Source organism: Drosophila albomicans, chromosome 2L, assembly GCF_009650485.2.
Source record: "Drosophila albomicans strain 15112-1751.03 chromosome 2L, ASM965048v2, whole genome shotgun sequence".
In the NCBI taxonomy this organism is placed as follows: Eukaryota; Metazoa; Arthropoda; class Insecta; order Diptera; family Drosophilidae; genus Drosophila; species Drosophila albomicans.
The window spans coordinates 11779756-11796365 of NC_047628.2; the positions used below are offsets into that span (position 1 = coordinate 11779756).

Sequence of the window (16610 nt, forward strand, 5' to 3'; positions counted from 1 at the left end):
CTTGCTATTCGATGTCTATGCTAAAAAACTATTATTTTAAATTTATTAATAATAAAAATGGGTATATGACATTTGTTTTAATGTTTCCATCGATCTCATTTTATTTTGTATCATAAGAATAAATTTTTTTTGTAAAGTGTTATTGCTAAAAATTATATAATTTCTTTTTTTTACTGTATGCAATTAATTGATTAGCTTTATATGAAACTTATTCAGTTTATTAGCTTCAAATATTCTTAGAAAATTAAGTAAAATACATCTTATATTAAAAAGTATATATACATTTTTTTTAATACAATATATTTTTACGTTTCTTGTTATTTAATGTTTTACATTTTTAAATGTTACTAAATTAATCAATATGTTTTAATGTTTGCAATTAACTTAATTTTTAGGTCCTAGTGTTGAAAGAAATGTAGTAAAGAATAAATATGAGTTTAGCTTAACTCAAAAACAATATAAAATCCTTTTTAAAGTGCATTAAACGTGTTACAAAATCAATTCTGTGAAGGAGAAAATTAAAAAAAAGTAAAGACCAAATCGCATAGCAGAGCAAGGTTTCGATCCTCGGACCTCTGGGTTATGGGCCCAGCACGCTTCCACTGCGCCACTCTGCTGCTTGCTGTTAACGTGGCAAAAAACCACCCTGTCTTAAGTGCCGCACACTCAGCAAACTCACTCGGAAGTCTAGACATGAAGTGGCTACAATATGTGATTTCAATGGGATTGCATGATTAGGCAAAATAAACAAGTATTGTTTGAATGTTTATTTAATCCAAGTTGTGAATAATTTAGTTCGATTGACGTCCAGTTTTATTTGCTTCATTTTGTTTTCATGCTTTATTTCAGTGATTTGCGATATTGAGTGGAATTTAATTTATTTATTAACCTAACCTATTCCCTGAAAGTTTGATATTAATTTATTGAGTGATAATTCGTTTCGATATTTTATGAACTTAAATTGATAACGTTTTCGTGGGTATATAATAAATACTAAATACTAAATACTAAATACTAAATACTAAATACTAAATACTAAATACTAAATACTAAATACTAAATACTAAATACTAAATACTAAATACTAAATACCAAATACCAAATACCAAATACTAAATACTAAATACTAAATACTAAATACCAAATACCAAATACCAAATACCAAATACCAAATACCAAATACCAAATACTAAATACTAAATACTAAATACCAAATACCAAATACCAAATACCAAATACCAAATACCAAATACCAAATACTAAATACTAAATACTAAATACTAAATACTAAATACTAAATACTAAATACTAAATACTAAATACCAAATACCAAATACCAAATACTAAATACTAAATACTAAATACTAAATACTAAATACTAAATACCAAATACTAAATACAAATTTTAATACAATTTCTTTACATTGTGCATAATTAAATGAATGAATTAAAATCTAAACTTCTTAATTGCTTTTCACCTTCACAAACTTTGAACATTAGTTTAAATGCGCCTTCTGCTTATAGCACACTCAACTGTTATTTCAGAATACTCGTAGTTTCAACTACAGCGAGATTCATTTGAAATGTTTTTGTTTAAATTAACCAGCTGGCTCTTCAGAGTCAGCTTGAGCTCCATCAAAGAGTTGGCGTTTGCTTCGCGCAGCCGTCGCAAGTCGTATTTCAGCCACAGATTTATTCTAAATTGCGAAATTTACTCGCGCCAGCCACGAGGAAGGGAAAAGCAAGGAAACCGAGGGCAGCTCAATGGCTCGAGAGCCCCAAAAGCACTTTATGTGCTGCTGCTGCTGCGAGAGTGAAAAAGAGAGAAAGAAAGAGGGAGAGGGACAGTGAGAGTGCCATGTTATACGTAGCTTTGGTGCTGTGCGCCCACGTTGCGTATACGTAATTTGCAAAGGGCCGCTGTTGACGCTGTTGTCAAAGTGGCATTTGAATTTATGCCGCCACTTGTAGCAAGTGCGCCAAGTGTGGCAAGGTAGCACACACACACACACACACACACTCGCACACACACTTTATTTAAAATTAAATATTCAAATATATGGCAACTGCAACTGCTGCAGCTTGTTGCAGATTGCCAACATAAAAATAAATAAATAAAATGTGCAGCGTGCAGAGTCACATTGTTGAGATATTCGAGCATTTAAGCAGCTTTCCTGTGGCTGAAAAATAGAAGGAATTGGGCGGGAAAAGGGATGGAAAGGGAACGCCCAATGGCCTCGCCAACTGGCAATTTTATCATTTTTCACGTTGACAAAACAAACACAAAAGCAAGCGTCAGACAGCAAACTCAGGGCAAAGTCTGTGGGCTTTGTGCCGCACGAGTTAAGCGCTTGCCCCTGCCCCTGACCCTGCCCCTTACCCCGCTTGTCAACCGACGATCGAATGTCATTCCAAAAGCGCCATCGATAAAAAAGGATAATGCAGGCAGTCAACAAAGGAAAAGCGAGCTCTGAGTGAAAACAAGGACAGCAACATCAATAATAAAAAACCAAGAAAGCTATAATGGAGTGTGCTCTACTGTGAAATACTTCCTAGCTATTAAATTACAAAACTATCATGTTTGGAAAGCTTTTGTGTAGTGTACTTTTAATATGTTCTAAAATTCTAGTTTTAAACTTCAGATTTACAATTGACATTTTAATAACTATTTAGCAACACTTCTACAGGGTATCTCGAATTCGTTGCTACACTTTGTGCTTACCTTCGACAAACACATGGCAATGTCGCGCTTTAAAAATTAATAGCGAAATGATGACAAAAGCGACGCGTTGCTGGCAATAATGCCCCAGCCTATTAGGCCAAGTTTTTTAGTCTCCCTGTGCGCCCTTAAATGTTGCGCAAACATTTGCCCAGCTCAGCACTCAGTTCACAGCTCTCAGCTCACAGCTCTCTTGGCCACGTTCACTTCACTTCAGTGCTGTGTTGGCCGCTTGTTAATGAGCGAACAAATAATGTCGAACAAGTCAAAAACACGAGTCTCTGTTTTGAGTTTAATGCCAAACATTAATTAACAAGGTCATTGTTGAAATTGTTTACAATTTTTATCGCACACTCTCCTCTCTGTCTATCACACATTCTTCTCTCTCACACACTTACACACCTTTCTCTCTCTCTCTCAAACATTCTTCACAAACATGGCTCTGTTTCAATTGGCACCTGAAGATGCAGCTATCAGTAGAGAGCTGATCTCGCTGCGAGCCTGCGTCAAGTTTAAAGGTTATTTACAGTGCTTCAAGTATGATATCGTACTGCAGCTCTCCAGCATTCAAGTCGGCTGGCAAGCCAACAGTGCCGCACGCAAGTTGTTGCCCTTTGCTGACCTCAAGTTGTGCTATAGTCCTGTCATTGGTGAGTCGATAAAAGTGAATGGAAAGAAACCAAGTTAATTGAAAATTAATGTGAAATAGAAACATAAAGTATAGAGAATAGTAGACATTTGTAATCCAATATCCGCTCCGATTATATGTACGAATAAAATTACATTCCATAAACAGCTTCTTGTTCTTACGACATCCATAAGGCCTAAAATTAGAACGCGTTATTGGAAAACAGATATTTATTCTTGTTTTTCAATATATAGGTAGAAAATGCGTGTCTCAAGATTAATGTTCCGATAATATCTTTAATGGTAATGCCATTGTATTTTATTACATTCTAAGAATTACAAATATTTTTTGTAATTGTAATTTTTTCCCTGCATTATTGTCTTTAGAGTAAAAACTAAACAATTAGGAAAAGATTCAATAAATTCACGTTATTCATTTACTGGAAATAAACAAGTAAGAAAGCTACAGTCGAGTGTACTCGACTGTGAGATACCCGCTACCCATTTTGAATAAAAGAAATATATTTTGCGATATTTTTCTCAAAATATACCGAATTACTGCAAAAATACTAAAAATATACCAAATATAGTACCGCATTCAAAATATACCATAGGCGGCATATACCAGATTGTCAGCCAAAGCAACTAAGACCCCTAGTAAGTAGGCGTGTTTGCCCAAAAGTATTTCTTTAATAACTTCGACAATTTTTATCTGATCGCAACTAAATTTTCAGGAATCATAACTACTATAGTTATTCTTATATATACCAAAACTCTAGCTTTAAAATTACGCTTGTTATTCGATTTTTTTGATTTGCGGGGGCGGAAGTGGGCGTGGCAAAAATTTGAAACAAACTTGATCTGCGTGCAAACATAACAAATGCTGACGAAAAAATATTATAGCTCTATCTCTTATAGTCTCTGAGATCCAGTGTTTCATACGGACGGACGGACAGACACACAGACACACAGACACACAGACGGACAGACGGACATGGCTATATCGTCTCGGCTGTTGACGCTGATCAAGAATATATATACTTTATAGGGTCGGAGATGCCTCCTTCTACCTGTTACATACATTTCCTGCCGGCACAAAGTTATAATACCCTTCTACCCTATGGGTAGCGGGTATAAAAACTGTTTTGCAATATCTTTAATTAATCTATCAAATCTAACTGGTTTTCATTAACAACATTAGGGTTAACGTGCAAGTATTATTATTATTAAACAGGAGATGTTTTTATTCATATAGTTACTCGTAGAACTATAAAATATTATATCGTCTTTTTAAATCCATCATTATATAGTAATTGTATTAGATTTACGATACTAAAATTGTTCGATATGGTAACAATTGAATTTTACCTTATTTTTAAGCATTAAAGTGGAAAAATATTTATTTTCGATAATTGTTTAATGAAATTTCGATAATTTTGATATTTATTACAATATTCCATATTTGTGATATTCCAATAACATTTATTTTTCCAACACAATTTACACAATTGACTCCCAATAATATTATATTTTAAAAGCCAAGTTAACCCTTTCATTAAATAATAAATAATTTCAGTAAATTAGTAAATTCAACTCTTTAACTTGTTGTCATAAAACTGCCTGGTGAAAACGCTTTGTGCTCCATTGTCTCAAAGAGTTAATTCGCAGTGCTTGCGTAGGAGGTTTTCTCATTGGCCCTTCACGTTTTCTTGACATTTCCTGCTGCTCGTCATCGTTTGTGCTGCGTGGAGACCGCGTGTTGACCTTCAAAAGGCATTTTCATTAAGCGAACTCAAGTTTACCTCCCCCCCTCTGCTCCTGTTTCCTCCTCTCTCGAAGGGAATCCGATTGCCTTTACTTTGACTTTTGCTTGTTTAATTAAAGGCGATTAGTAATTCTCGTTAAGCAATCGACCAAAAGGGCTCGAGGCCCCATCAAATATGCAACGAAAATGCTTTAATTATTCACACACACACGTAAGCACACTTACACTGAGACAAATTGCAAGTCAGTTTGAGATATTGATGTGATTGGGTGCTTAAAAAAGAAAGTTTCAGTAATAATGAATTAACTTCAAACCTAATTTTCAACGACATTGTAAATTTTAATTTACGATTATTTTGTATTCTAAATTCTGATTGATTTAAAAATGAAATTAAGAAATAAACATAAATATATTTATGTATTTAAATTAACATAAGTTAATTATTAACTTATCGAATTATTTGTAATCAGGAAAATTGTTTTACATTAAATCTATTATTTTCTTAAATTATTTAATTAATTTTATGCCATGTATAATGGCAATAAAATATGCAATTCTATATATTGGAATTCGTGACACATTAAAAATCTTGATTTTTATAATTCTTTATCTTATAATAGAACGCTTAACTCATTAAAAATCGTGATTTAATATTCTTTTCCCTTTCGATTTCTGTTAGATTTTGAAGACCATAAAAATATTAATGTAATTTTTTTATGTTTATTCAGTTGTGGAAACTATTTAATAAACTATGCATTCAGATTTAATATTTTTATAATGACTATTTTCTCTAAGTGTACCAACACCTATATTCATCTGTTCGACATTGAAAGTTGCCTTTCATTGTTTGCACTTTGCATTTTTCAGTCGGTTTTCAAATCGGTTTCTGAAATCAGCGAAATCGAAACGGAAGTTGTTCGTTTCGCCTTAAAGGGCAGACCATGGTGGGCGTGGCACATGACACAGAAGTGTAGATTGGAGAGAGAGAGAGCGAGAAGGGGGAGAGAGTTGGCAAGCGAGCGCGTTAGAAATGAAAGAAATTGGCAACGAAATGAATTCGTTTTCAAATGTCGGACACGCAAACCTGGCTAACTTCGCCATATAACCAAATAACGATTCTTACTCGCAGTAGTACAGTAAGCACTCACTAAAAGCGTACGTAAACGAATTCGTATTTATTTGCTCATGTTTATGGCGCAAGGACTCCCATGTGGTGGAGGGCAAAGAAGAGTGGAGAGGAGAGAAGCGGACTGAGTCTCATTTCACTCGTTTGTGGCTACAGATGGCATGTGGTTGCCCCCTGCTGGTTGCCATTAGTGGGGAACCAACAGAAGCCATGGGTGGCTATGGGTAAGGGGTAAGGGGAAGGGGTAACGGGTAAAGGGGCATGGGGGCAAAGTGAAAGAGTGAGCGAGTGCGACAGCTTGACTGTTGAGCTTATTGCCTTACAGTGGCGGCCATAAAAAGTGAACTTGTGTCACAATGAATTGCAATATGTAGTATGTGTGTGTTTGTAGTGGGAGATGTGGGAGTGGGAGTGAGACAACTAATATAATTGCTTCCATTAAATGGAATACGCTTGCTTCCTTTATTGCCACTATTTTCTGCTACAGTTTTTACAATTTCTACTACTGCTGATAAAATTTCTTTAATTTTGAGTAATACTCTCTACTATTTATTTTATTTATAATGTAGTATATGAAATAGAAATATGAATTGCAATGTATGTGTATTTGTAGTGGGAGATGTGGGAGTGGGACAACTAATATAATTGCTTCCATTAAATGGAATATGCTTGTTATCTTTATTGCCAATATTTTCATCTACTGTTTTTACTATTTCTACTACTGCTGATATAATTTCTTTAATTTTGAGTATAACTTTTTTCTCTACTATTTATTTTATTGAAAATGTATGAGAGAGAACTTGTACAATTTTGAGTCTTACTTTTCTTATTTCTTTTATTTAAAATGTATAATGTATAATTTATATTATATATTTTATCATTTAAATCAAATAGAACCGTATGGTAAACGACAGCTTCTGTTATTACTTTATTATAGTACTACTTTTCTTATTTTACTTCGTACTTAACATATTACTTTTATCAGTTCTTCTACAACTTTGAGCATGACTTACGGACAAATAGACTTATTTTTCTGTTTTCTATGAATACCTATTTCGTATGCATACTTTATTAAATACATTTTATTTAGAAATATGTAATTTATATTTCATGTAATTTATCGTTTAGTAATAGCATTATGAATTCTGCTTCTTTTGTTTAACTATTCTTTATAAATAATAGCACTATTCTATTATTTATTTATCTTTAGTCGAAGGCCCCAACAGCCAGTACTCCCTTCTCAATTTAAATGTAGTATTAAATACTAGATTTAATATAATATAATAAAAAAATTATTTATGTTTATATGTCTTTATCTTTTATTTTTATATAAAATATTTTATTATAATATATTTTATATTTATAATATTATATTTATCTTTTATATCTGTACCACTTGATTTGATTAACTTATTTTGTAATATCGACTATTAATTCGACTTTCATTTCAATTACATAAATTAATAAAGAAGTAAGACTGTATACAACAAAATCAATTAGGGAAACAAAATATTAAGAGGAAAAGTAATCTATCTTGATAAAACCCCAAAATACTGTGTTATTCATTCTATTCCATTCGGTATTTATACTATTCCCAATGCTATTTAACGTAATACTAGTTTCCATTTATTTAACGAGCACTATTAGCAGCATTTATTAAATTTGAGTCCTCCTACACACATACATATGTTAACTGCTACTACTTTTAATACTTTTTATACTGCTGCTATTTATTGAATTAACACCAATAGATTAAGTAGCAATAATTCTGCTTTTACTTTACCAATTCTATTATCTCCGCCTATTAGTCCACATACTACAACAACAAAAACATTACTACTTCAATTCCTCTTCCCACCTTTCTTGCTGCCCCATCAGTAAGTAGAAGGTAACTACTCCTCCGACTAGCCCGCATGCGAGTAGTGCTATTATTACAACTGTTACTCCTACTACGACCCCACTTAATCTATATTTGGCTAAAATGGGCGGGTCTTTTTGGGCGTCGCTTTGGCTGACTTTGTCTGATGGCAAAACAAAAAAAAAAAAAAACAAAAAAGAATTACGAGAAACCGCGAGAATACTTTGGAACATTGTTATGCAGGACACGCGGCTAACTGCGACCCTCAAGGCAAAACCAACTGCCACGAGGGCCAAAAGTCAATTGCTTACGAAGCGAGGAAGGAGAGTGAGAAGTGGGAAAAGAAGGGAAATATTTAGTTTAGTTTTGATGGCAGCTAGCGATAAGCGTATGCGACATATCCTGGGGAGGTCGAGGAGGAGACGACGTCGGCAAGGAGCTCGAGCAAACTCATAAAAATTGAAATATAATTGATTGGCGTTGTCGTTGTCGAACTTCCAACTCGAAGTTGGGGCATTGACGTAGTCGCCTGGTAAAATTAGTTGCCCTGCAATTTTAGACACCATCAACTTGACTTTATTTACATTGTAGTGGGGCCCGGAATGGGGGACAGGGAACTAAAGGGGGAGACTCGTGCCTTGACAACGACAACTCGTTGAATTTCGGCACAAACTTTTTGCACAGCGCCACAAAGTTTGCGCATTTAACTCAATTAACAGCAACGCTTCAACTTGCATAGATCCCAGATCCCAGATACTCATCAGGATATTCAAAGCAAATAAAGTTGTAAAAATCAAAAAATTAAACTTTAATCAACACTACAACTAAAGTAAAGTATAATAAATAAATTGCAAGATAAACAACAAGAAAATTGAGTACATTTGTATACTAAAAATATATATACATCAGCTTTAGTTTGATGTTTATTTTTTTCATAATAAAAATTATATATATATTTTTACTTAAATTCAAATTTACGTCAATTTTAAGACAGCAATTTTTATTTATTTATTTCATTGTTAATTATTATGCGTTAGATCTTTATGTTTATTTTATTAGTTCCTCCTTTCTTTTAATATTTTATTTTGTCCGCGTACTTTAAAAAGTTTATTCCTTTGCCATTAACTTTCTTTTTTTATATGTTTTCTTTTTTTTATATGTTAATCATGAAGAGAATTTTGGAGAATATTTAAAATTTTATTGTATGACTTCTATAAATGTGTGTTAATTTATTTTTAACTAAAAATTAAGCACACAGAATATATTCTATTTCTATGTTTTCTTTATCTGTATTATAATTGCATTTTCTATTACTTTATAACTTTTGCAGAATATCTACATTTAATTATAATAGGTATATTTTTTAATATAAGACAGCATTTTATAGAATATTGAGTATTAGCCTTTATTGTTTATTTCCAATACTATATATTATATATTTATTATTCATCCTGTTAACCTCAGTTGGTCTGGCTTCGTGCTTTGTACCCTAGAATTAAAATCTATGTTACAAAAAACAATAATAAATAAATAATATTGAAAGTATCAATCCTGACCTTCATTTTATCTAATCTGTTTTTGAGAATACAAATATAAGATCCCAAAATTTTCTTTTATTCCAAATGTTATCCTTACCAAACGTTTCTTTTCATTCCTATCGTTGCAGGCATTTCATCACTGTCGAGTTCCGGGGATCCGGAACGACTGCCGGAGTTGCCGCCGGGCGACGAGCAGCGTTTGCAACGCGCCGCGCTCCACTTGCAACAGAAGCTCATCCTGCGCGAATGGCTGCGCGAGTATCGCATGCAACATCACTATCAGCGACTGTTGGCTGTTGAGGTTGCCTCATTGGAGGACGTGTATTGGTTGGAGGACTCGCGAGCGAGTAAAATACTTGGCAAGGACTGGCAACTGTGGTCGACGGCGCGTCAAGGATTGCCCACATCGAAGGCACAGCTGGATGCGTTGAAGGCGCAGCTGTGGTCAACGGTGGTGAAGTCGAGTCAGCATCAGGACGCATGGACATGGGGTGGCATGCTGGTGGTATCCGTTTCCGTAGCCGGACTCGTCACACTCGCCGCCATGACACAACCATCACTGGCCCCGGAGGCGCGACACTCGCTGCTGCAGTATGTGACCGGGAAGTATCTGCTGCCCGCCAACTGTAAGGTGCAGTGGGACTGGAAGGATCCGGTGCGTGTGGGCGACACCATGTGCTTTGTGGTGCGCTTCTTTCAGCGCAACGGGCAGCCATATCCCATCTGTGATACGGACCAATTCTTTGTCGAGGTCACCGAGGGCACACGCAAAGTGGTCACCATCAGCGAGCTCGGCTCGTCCACGGATCCCAATAATGCCAACATCGCCAAGGTCAAGTTCACCGTTCGCACCGCGGGACAATATAAAATCTCGGTGCTCATTGGCGCCAGTCACATTGCTGGTTCGCCCTTCTTGCGCAACTTTCTCCCGGGTGCAATCGATGCTCGCCGATCGCGTTTCATTCGTCCCGCCAGCACGGTGATCTGTTGTGCCAGCGCACCGACTTTGATGCACATTGAGCCTAGGGATGAGTTCGGCAACGCGTGTCTCTTTGAGCAGTCCGATGATGCTCTGAAGGTGGGAGAATTCTTATTAGATTTTTGATTTATTCTTCATTTAACTCCCCTCTTCCTTCAGGGCTATCATGTGGCCATCTATGACCTGCATGGTATGGCCGTGGAGAAGCTCCAGCATGCCATTGCCTTCAGCTACGATCGCGTCAACTCACGGGTCTCGGTCACCGCCTTGTTCCCGGAGCCAACCTGCCTGCGTGCTGTCATCAGCTATCGGGATCAGCAACTGCCAAATGGTGACTTCGATATCATCGTGCTGAGCAGTAAGTAGTCGACACTTACATTTTATTAGTATCATGATATTTTTGGTAGCACCCATTTAAAGTTCCGAGGGGGTGTAAAATTCTGATTATCGATCTATCTCCCGTTTAGGAAGAAAGGAATTACTTGGCCCTTAGGTTTAATCTAAAACTCTCTTAACAACCTCATACGCCAACTCAATGCTTAATTTAAGCAGTAGAGTCAATTTCCTTTCTCTTTTGCGTTCCTTATTGTAACTAAACTAGGTAGAGTAGATGACATGTAAAAAGAATAGTTAACTTTGGATTTCAACAATAATTTGCAGTAGTCAAACCTCAGTTATTGAAATTCATTAATTTTTCCATTTTAGTCGACCAAAGCCTTGACTTAATTTCTACTTGAGACTCTTTCTGAGGCTTAAGTCCTGTGTAATAACTCTTACAACAGACAGATCAAACGCTTAATGAGGGTACAATTTGTACTCAACATAGTCAACAACTTTTGATAGTGCAATAAAGCTGGATATTTTCTTAGTGGAATGCAGACGAAGCTGCCGGTTAAGCTGACAAGTATTATTAGACTTACTTGAAACTTCTAGTGTAGTTTATTACAATTTTAAAGTAATTCGATCAATGCAATCAGGATCACTTGAGGTGGAATAGGTTGGTTTGTGAAAATTGACGCAATGCTTTACTCTTCCGACGGATTTACCGGAACGAAAGGATAAAGGTCCATTTTAGGTTTTTTTTCGACAAACAGTCAATCATCATTTATCTATTATCTCTTCTCATCTCCTTTTCAGATAGCGACACGACGCTAGTGCACAAGAACATTGCCTCACGGAAGCACAACATTTGCTACGAGGCCAAACTGCTGAGCATCTACGGAGCCACCAAGGGCAAACCTAGGAAGGTGATGTGCTATGTGGGACCGAAGCAGGTGAGTATTGGAGGGAGCAAACAAATCAATTGTGCCATATTGTTGAGGCTCAGAACTCGTTGATCTTTCAGGTGACGATCAAGGAGATGATCTTGAAGTTCATACCCAAACGCATTGCGACCTTTCGACTGTGTCCCTCGACCAAATTCCACTTTCTGCCCCAACTGGTGACGCAGTTGCATGGTCCAGTGTTTGTCATCGACGATGGAGCGCAACCGAGGATCGAGCTGGCCTCCAAGGATCGTAACATCATCGCGGCAACATTTACGCACTTTTTGCTAAAGAACATTGGTGGCTCCGAAACGTTTAAGGACAAACAGGATTTCTTTTATCACGAAGTGCGTAAATTTCATGCCAGTTACTATCACGAAAGATGGCATTGAAAGTGCATCGCGAGAAGATCCTTGAGAGCAGCATGAAGTCAACCAAAGGCTTCTCCGTCTCCGATTGGTGCGGCAACTTCGAGGTCACCTTCCAAGGCGAACAGGGCATCGATTGGGGTGGCTTGCGACGCGAATGGTTCGAGTTGGTCTGCAGTGCACTCTTCGATTCTCGAAGCGGACTCTTCTGCACATTCCACGATAAGCATCAGGCGCTAGTTCATCCAAATCCCACGCGACCAGCGCATCTGAAGCTCAAGTACTTTGAGTTTGCCGGTAAAATGGTGGGAAAATGTCTCTTTGAGAGCGCACTGGGAGGCAGCTATCGTCAGTTGGTCCGAGCTCGCTTCAGTCGCTCCTTTCTGGCCCAGCTCATTGGACTACGAGTGCACTACAAGGTGAGTTAAGAGTGTTTTTGGGCTTAGATTTGCATCTCAGCGTTTTAAACTAGTCCGATAAATCGATTCGCTCAAACTGATCGAGCGAACTAAACTAACAAATAACTAAATTAGCAATAGAAAATAATAGTGTCTTCAGTTTAAATTTAAGTTCTGAGCTGCTTCACTAAAATTCATTGCAAAGCACAACTCTAATGTTTGGTATTTTATGAACGAACGAACAAAAGTGAATTGAATAAGTTAACCATCATCCTTATTTTTTATTCAGCTCAACTTTGTTCCTTGTTGTTCACTTTTGATCATACGTTCGTTCTTCTTCATTTTAATAGAATTTCAAGGGAAACAAATTTAACATTCAATTTACATTATTAAAGTTGTATAAAGTAAATCCTTAAATACACTGATTTACTTCACTTAAAGGAATAGTTTCCTTATTAAAACTTAGGATGAACAACACAAATAAACGATACATGAAACAAAATCGAAAGCTCTAAAAGAACCAATTAGTTCAGTGATCAAATATATTTAGTAAATTTGACCACTAACCATATAATACTATAATATGATATATAATAATGTATTATATCGTTAAATAATACTACTTTAGAGATTATATTAGCATTTCACATACTTCAATTTAAAACATTCATTCCTTGCAGTACTTTGAGCAAGACGATCCGGATTTGTATCTGTCCAAAATTAAGTATATACTCGACACGGATCTCGATGGCACCGACACCTTGGAGCTGTACTTTGTGGAGGAGCTGTATGATGCCAGCGGTCAGCTGAGCAAGACAATCGAGCTGATACCCAACGGTGCCAAGACGCGTGTCACGAATGCCAGCAAAAATCAGTATCTGGATGCCTTGGCCCAACAGCGTCTCTGCAATAGCGTCAAGGATGAGGTGGACAGCTTTCTGAAGGGCTTGAATGCCATCATACCTGATAATCTACTCAGCATTTTTGACGAGAACGAACTAGAGGTGCGTGTAATATAACTTTATTACAATATAAACTTACAATTAAATATTATTTTGTTCGTGCCTTTTTAGCTACTCATGTGCGGCACTGGCGAATACTCGATCAGCGACTTCAAGTCCCATCACATTGCCAACGGCAATTCGGCCGAGTTCCGGCGTGTGCTCGCCTGGTTCTGGGCCGGAGTCAGTAACTTTAGTCAGACGGAGATGGCGCGTCTCTTGCAATTCACCACGGGTTGTTCACAGTTGCCTCCGGGCGGTTTTCAGGAGCTCAATCCACAGTTCCAGATCACGGCGGCACCCACGTTTGGTAATCTGCCCACAGCGCATACCTGGTGAGTAGTAGAATAAGTAAAAATGGGGAATTACCATTACTTCAATAGAAAATTAAGCGATTATATTAAAGAAGATGTAGATCTAGTACAAAATTAAAAGTGTTCCATTTAGTAGATTGTAAAAAAAGAATTCAATTTAAAATGAATCAGCATTTTATTTGAACTTTAACATTAATTGATATTTTTTGGGCTTTTCGAATTTTACATAAAAATGTTGCTCAATTTTTAAAGTTCACCATTTATTTGTAAAATAAAGAAAACATATCAATTCAAATTTAGTTTTACCTTACTTTCCTTATTAAAACTTACGATGAACAACTCAAATTAACGATACATGAAACAAAATCGAAGGCTCTAAAAGAACTACTTAGTTCAGTGATCAAATATATTTTGTAAATTTGACCACTAACTATATAATACTATATGATAAATAATAATGTATTATATCGTTACTGATTGAACGATGATTAAATAATACTTAGTTTAGAGATTGTATTAGAACCCCAAAATAGTTTTCGGTTATACATAGGTCTCCGACCCTAATTTTGTAATAAAATATAATTTGTAAATATATATTATTAAAAAAAGGTTAAAATATCAATTCGCCTTTCTTACGTAGTTTAAATAATAACATTCTCATTGTATTAATTTCCAGCTTCAATCAACTCTGCCTGCCTGATTACGAGAGCTACGAACAGTTTGAGAAGTCGCTGTTGCTGGCCATCAGCGAGGGCAGCGAGGGATTTGGCATGGTCTAATAAACTCTGGAGGATGGCTGAAATTGATAATTAATATTAAGCGTACAATATTTCTATATACAGCATATACTACAATATAGTTTTTGAGTAGCCGCTGCAAATTGTGTTCCTGCGCTTTCTACGTCATATATTCTTAGTGCGTATTGTATTTGATAAGCATGCGTGATGATTAAATTGTAAAGAGCAAAACTAGTTTTTCCAATAAGTTTCTCTATTTGCTTACAAGTTTACAAATGAAAAAATATATTAAAAATGAAAATGAAAAAGCAACCCAAACAAAAGCAATAATTAAACACAAAAAATAAAAACAAATAAAAAGTAGCTCCTAAAGCAAAAAGCAAAAGCTTAGTTTTAAACGAGTCGAAAATGAAAACAAAGTGAATATATATCATCATCAAAAAGAATGTGATAATTGTATTATAAATGTGTAATGCAAGTTAATAGTAAAACAAAAACCAACTCTCTTTTAAACTAACCAAAATGAAAATGTAGCAGTTAAATCAACAACTCGAACAATTCAACTGTGTTGAAATGCGAACAATGAGAATCAATATATTTGTGTACTATAGTTTAAAATGCTTGGAGTGCTGTGTACAAATTTCGCCACAAAGAACTAAATTCCCCCCTCCAAAATTATAAAATTCAACTCTGTAGCATAATACTTCGTACTAAATATAGTATTAAATAACTACATATAACTAAACAAGAAATCAGAATGTTATATACGCATTTCAAGTAAATAAAAAAATTCGCAAATCGATTGATAGCAATATTGAGGAATATTTAGCAGACCGCGATTCCAGTCAAAAATATCGTATTATAAATTAAAGAAAATGGTAGTTTTAAAACTGTTGTTGAAAGCACATTGCTAACTCAATAAATTATTGTAAATCATAAGTTATAGTAACTGGAATGTAGTTGTTGCATTGGGAACACCGAATCAAAATGGTCAAGATCTCAAAATAAAGAAAACAAAAAAACATTTATTATGAGTAGAACAGAACTAAGATAAACCTGGAATTTTCACTCTATTTTACTTTATTTTCGAAGTATTTAAAAGTGTACTTTACTATGGTGTTAAAAAACCAATTATAACTGTACAATTTTGTTCAACTTTGAACGTTTGCTATTTTCCCTCTGCCAGGTTATTAAATCTTTTCTTCTTGTTTATTACGATCTTTACATAATTATGAAATTTTTGCATTGTTTGTTTTCCAAATATGATACACAAATGGGAGCTCAACCGGTTGATGACAAATTTAATGCTTTTTTTTTAATTTAGTGACAGCAATTAACGCATCCAAAACTTGTGCAGCAAGTGTCAAACAACTTTCATCGAGTCCCTTGCCGCTTATTCAATGAACTTTTATTGCAAAAGCTCTGTGACTGGAAAGTCGTCACATTATTGAGGGACCCCAGAGTTAACTATGCAGCAAATATATATATTTAACAAGTAAGTTCATTATAGTTTTATTTTATTTATACGTATACTATTTTCATACTTTACTCGCAGACATACATTTCTCTTGCAGGTTCGTGAGTGTCAAATTAGGTATTAGAAAAAGAAAGAAAACAACAACATTTATCCGTGCCCAAAGCGACACACTAAATTGTCAATAAGAAATTTTTGACGCATGCGCCGCCGACGACGACGACGACGACTCGTGTGCCATCATTTTGTGGCATATTAATTTACAACAATTATTTGATATTAATTAGAGTAGAGTAAGAGAAGCCACATGCAAAAGAAGCCGCTTCTTATTATTTGGCTACATTCAAATTGAAGGAGAAAGTGGTATTCAGTGCTGGAAAAACCACAATATATAAAAATAAGTAAAAGTGCTCGCAGGTTACAAAACGAAGCTGAAAGCAC

The 16610-nt window shown here is 35.5% G+C and overlaps 1 protein-coding gene and 1 non-coding gene across 2 annotated transcripts; one reads left to right on the forward strand and one right to left on the reverse strand.

The window, feature by feature from the left end:
* Nucleotides 1-545: 545 nt before the first annotated feature.
* On the reverse strand, nt 546-617 carry Trnam-cau (transfer RNA methionine (anticodon CAU)). The gene has a single exon. It is a non-coding gene; the product is annotated as a tRNA-Met (tRNA).
* A 2422-nt stretch (nt 618-3039) lies between these two features.
* On the forward strand, nt 3040-15706 carry LOC117564325 (apoptosis-resistant E3 ubiquitin protein ligase 1). Its single transcript, XM_034243026.2, is given in 9 exon segments — nt 3040-3369; nt 9762-10711; nt 10772-10970; nt 11750-11886; nt 11940-12252; nt 12255-12664; nt 13324-13647; nt 13717-13979; nt 14635-15706. Coding segments are annotated over 9 exon segments (2913 nt in total). The 5' UTR covers nt 3040-3155; the 3' UTR covers nt 14738-15706.
* Nucleotides 15707-16610: the final 904 nt, after the last annotated feature.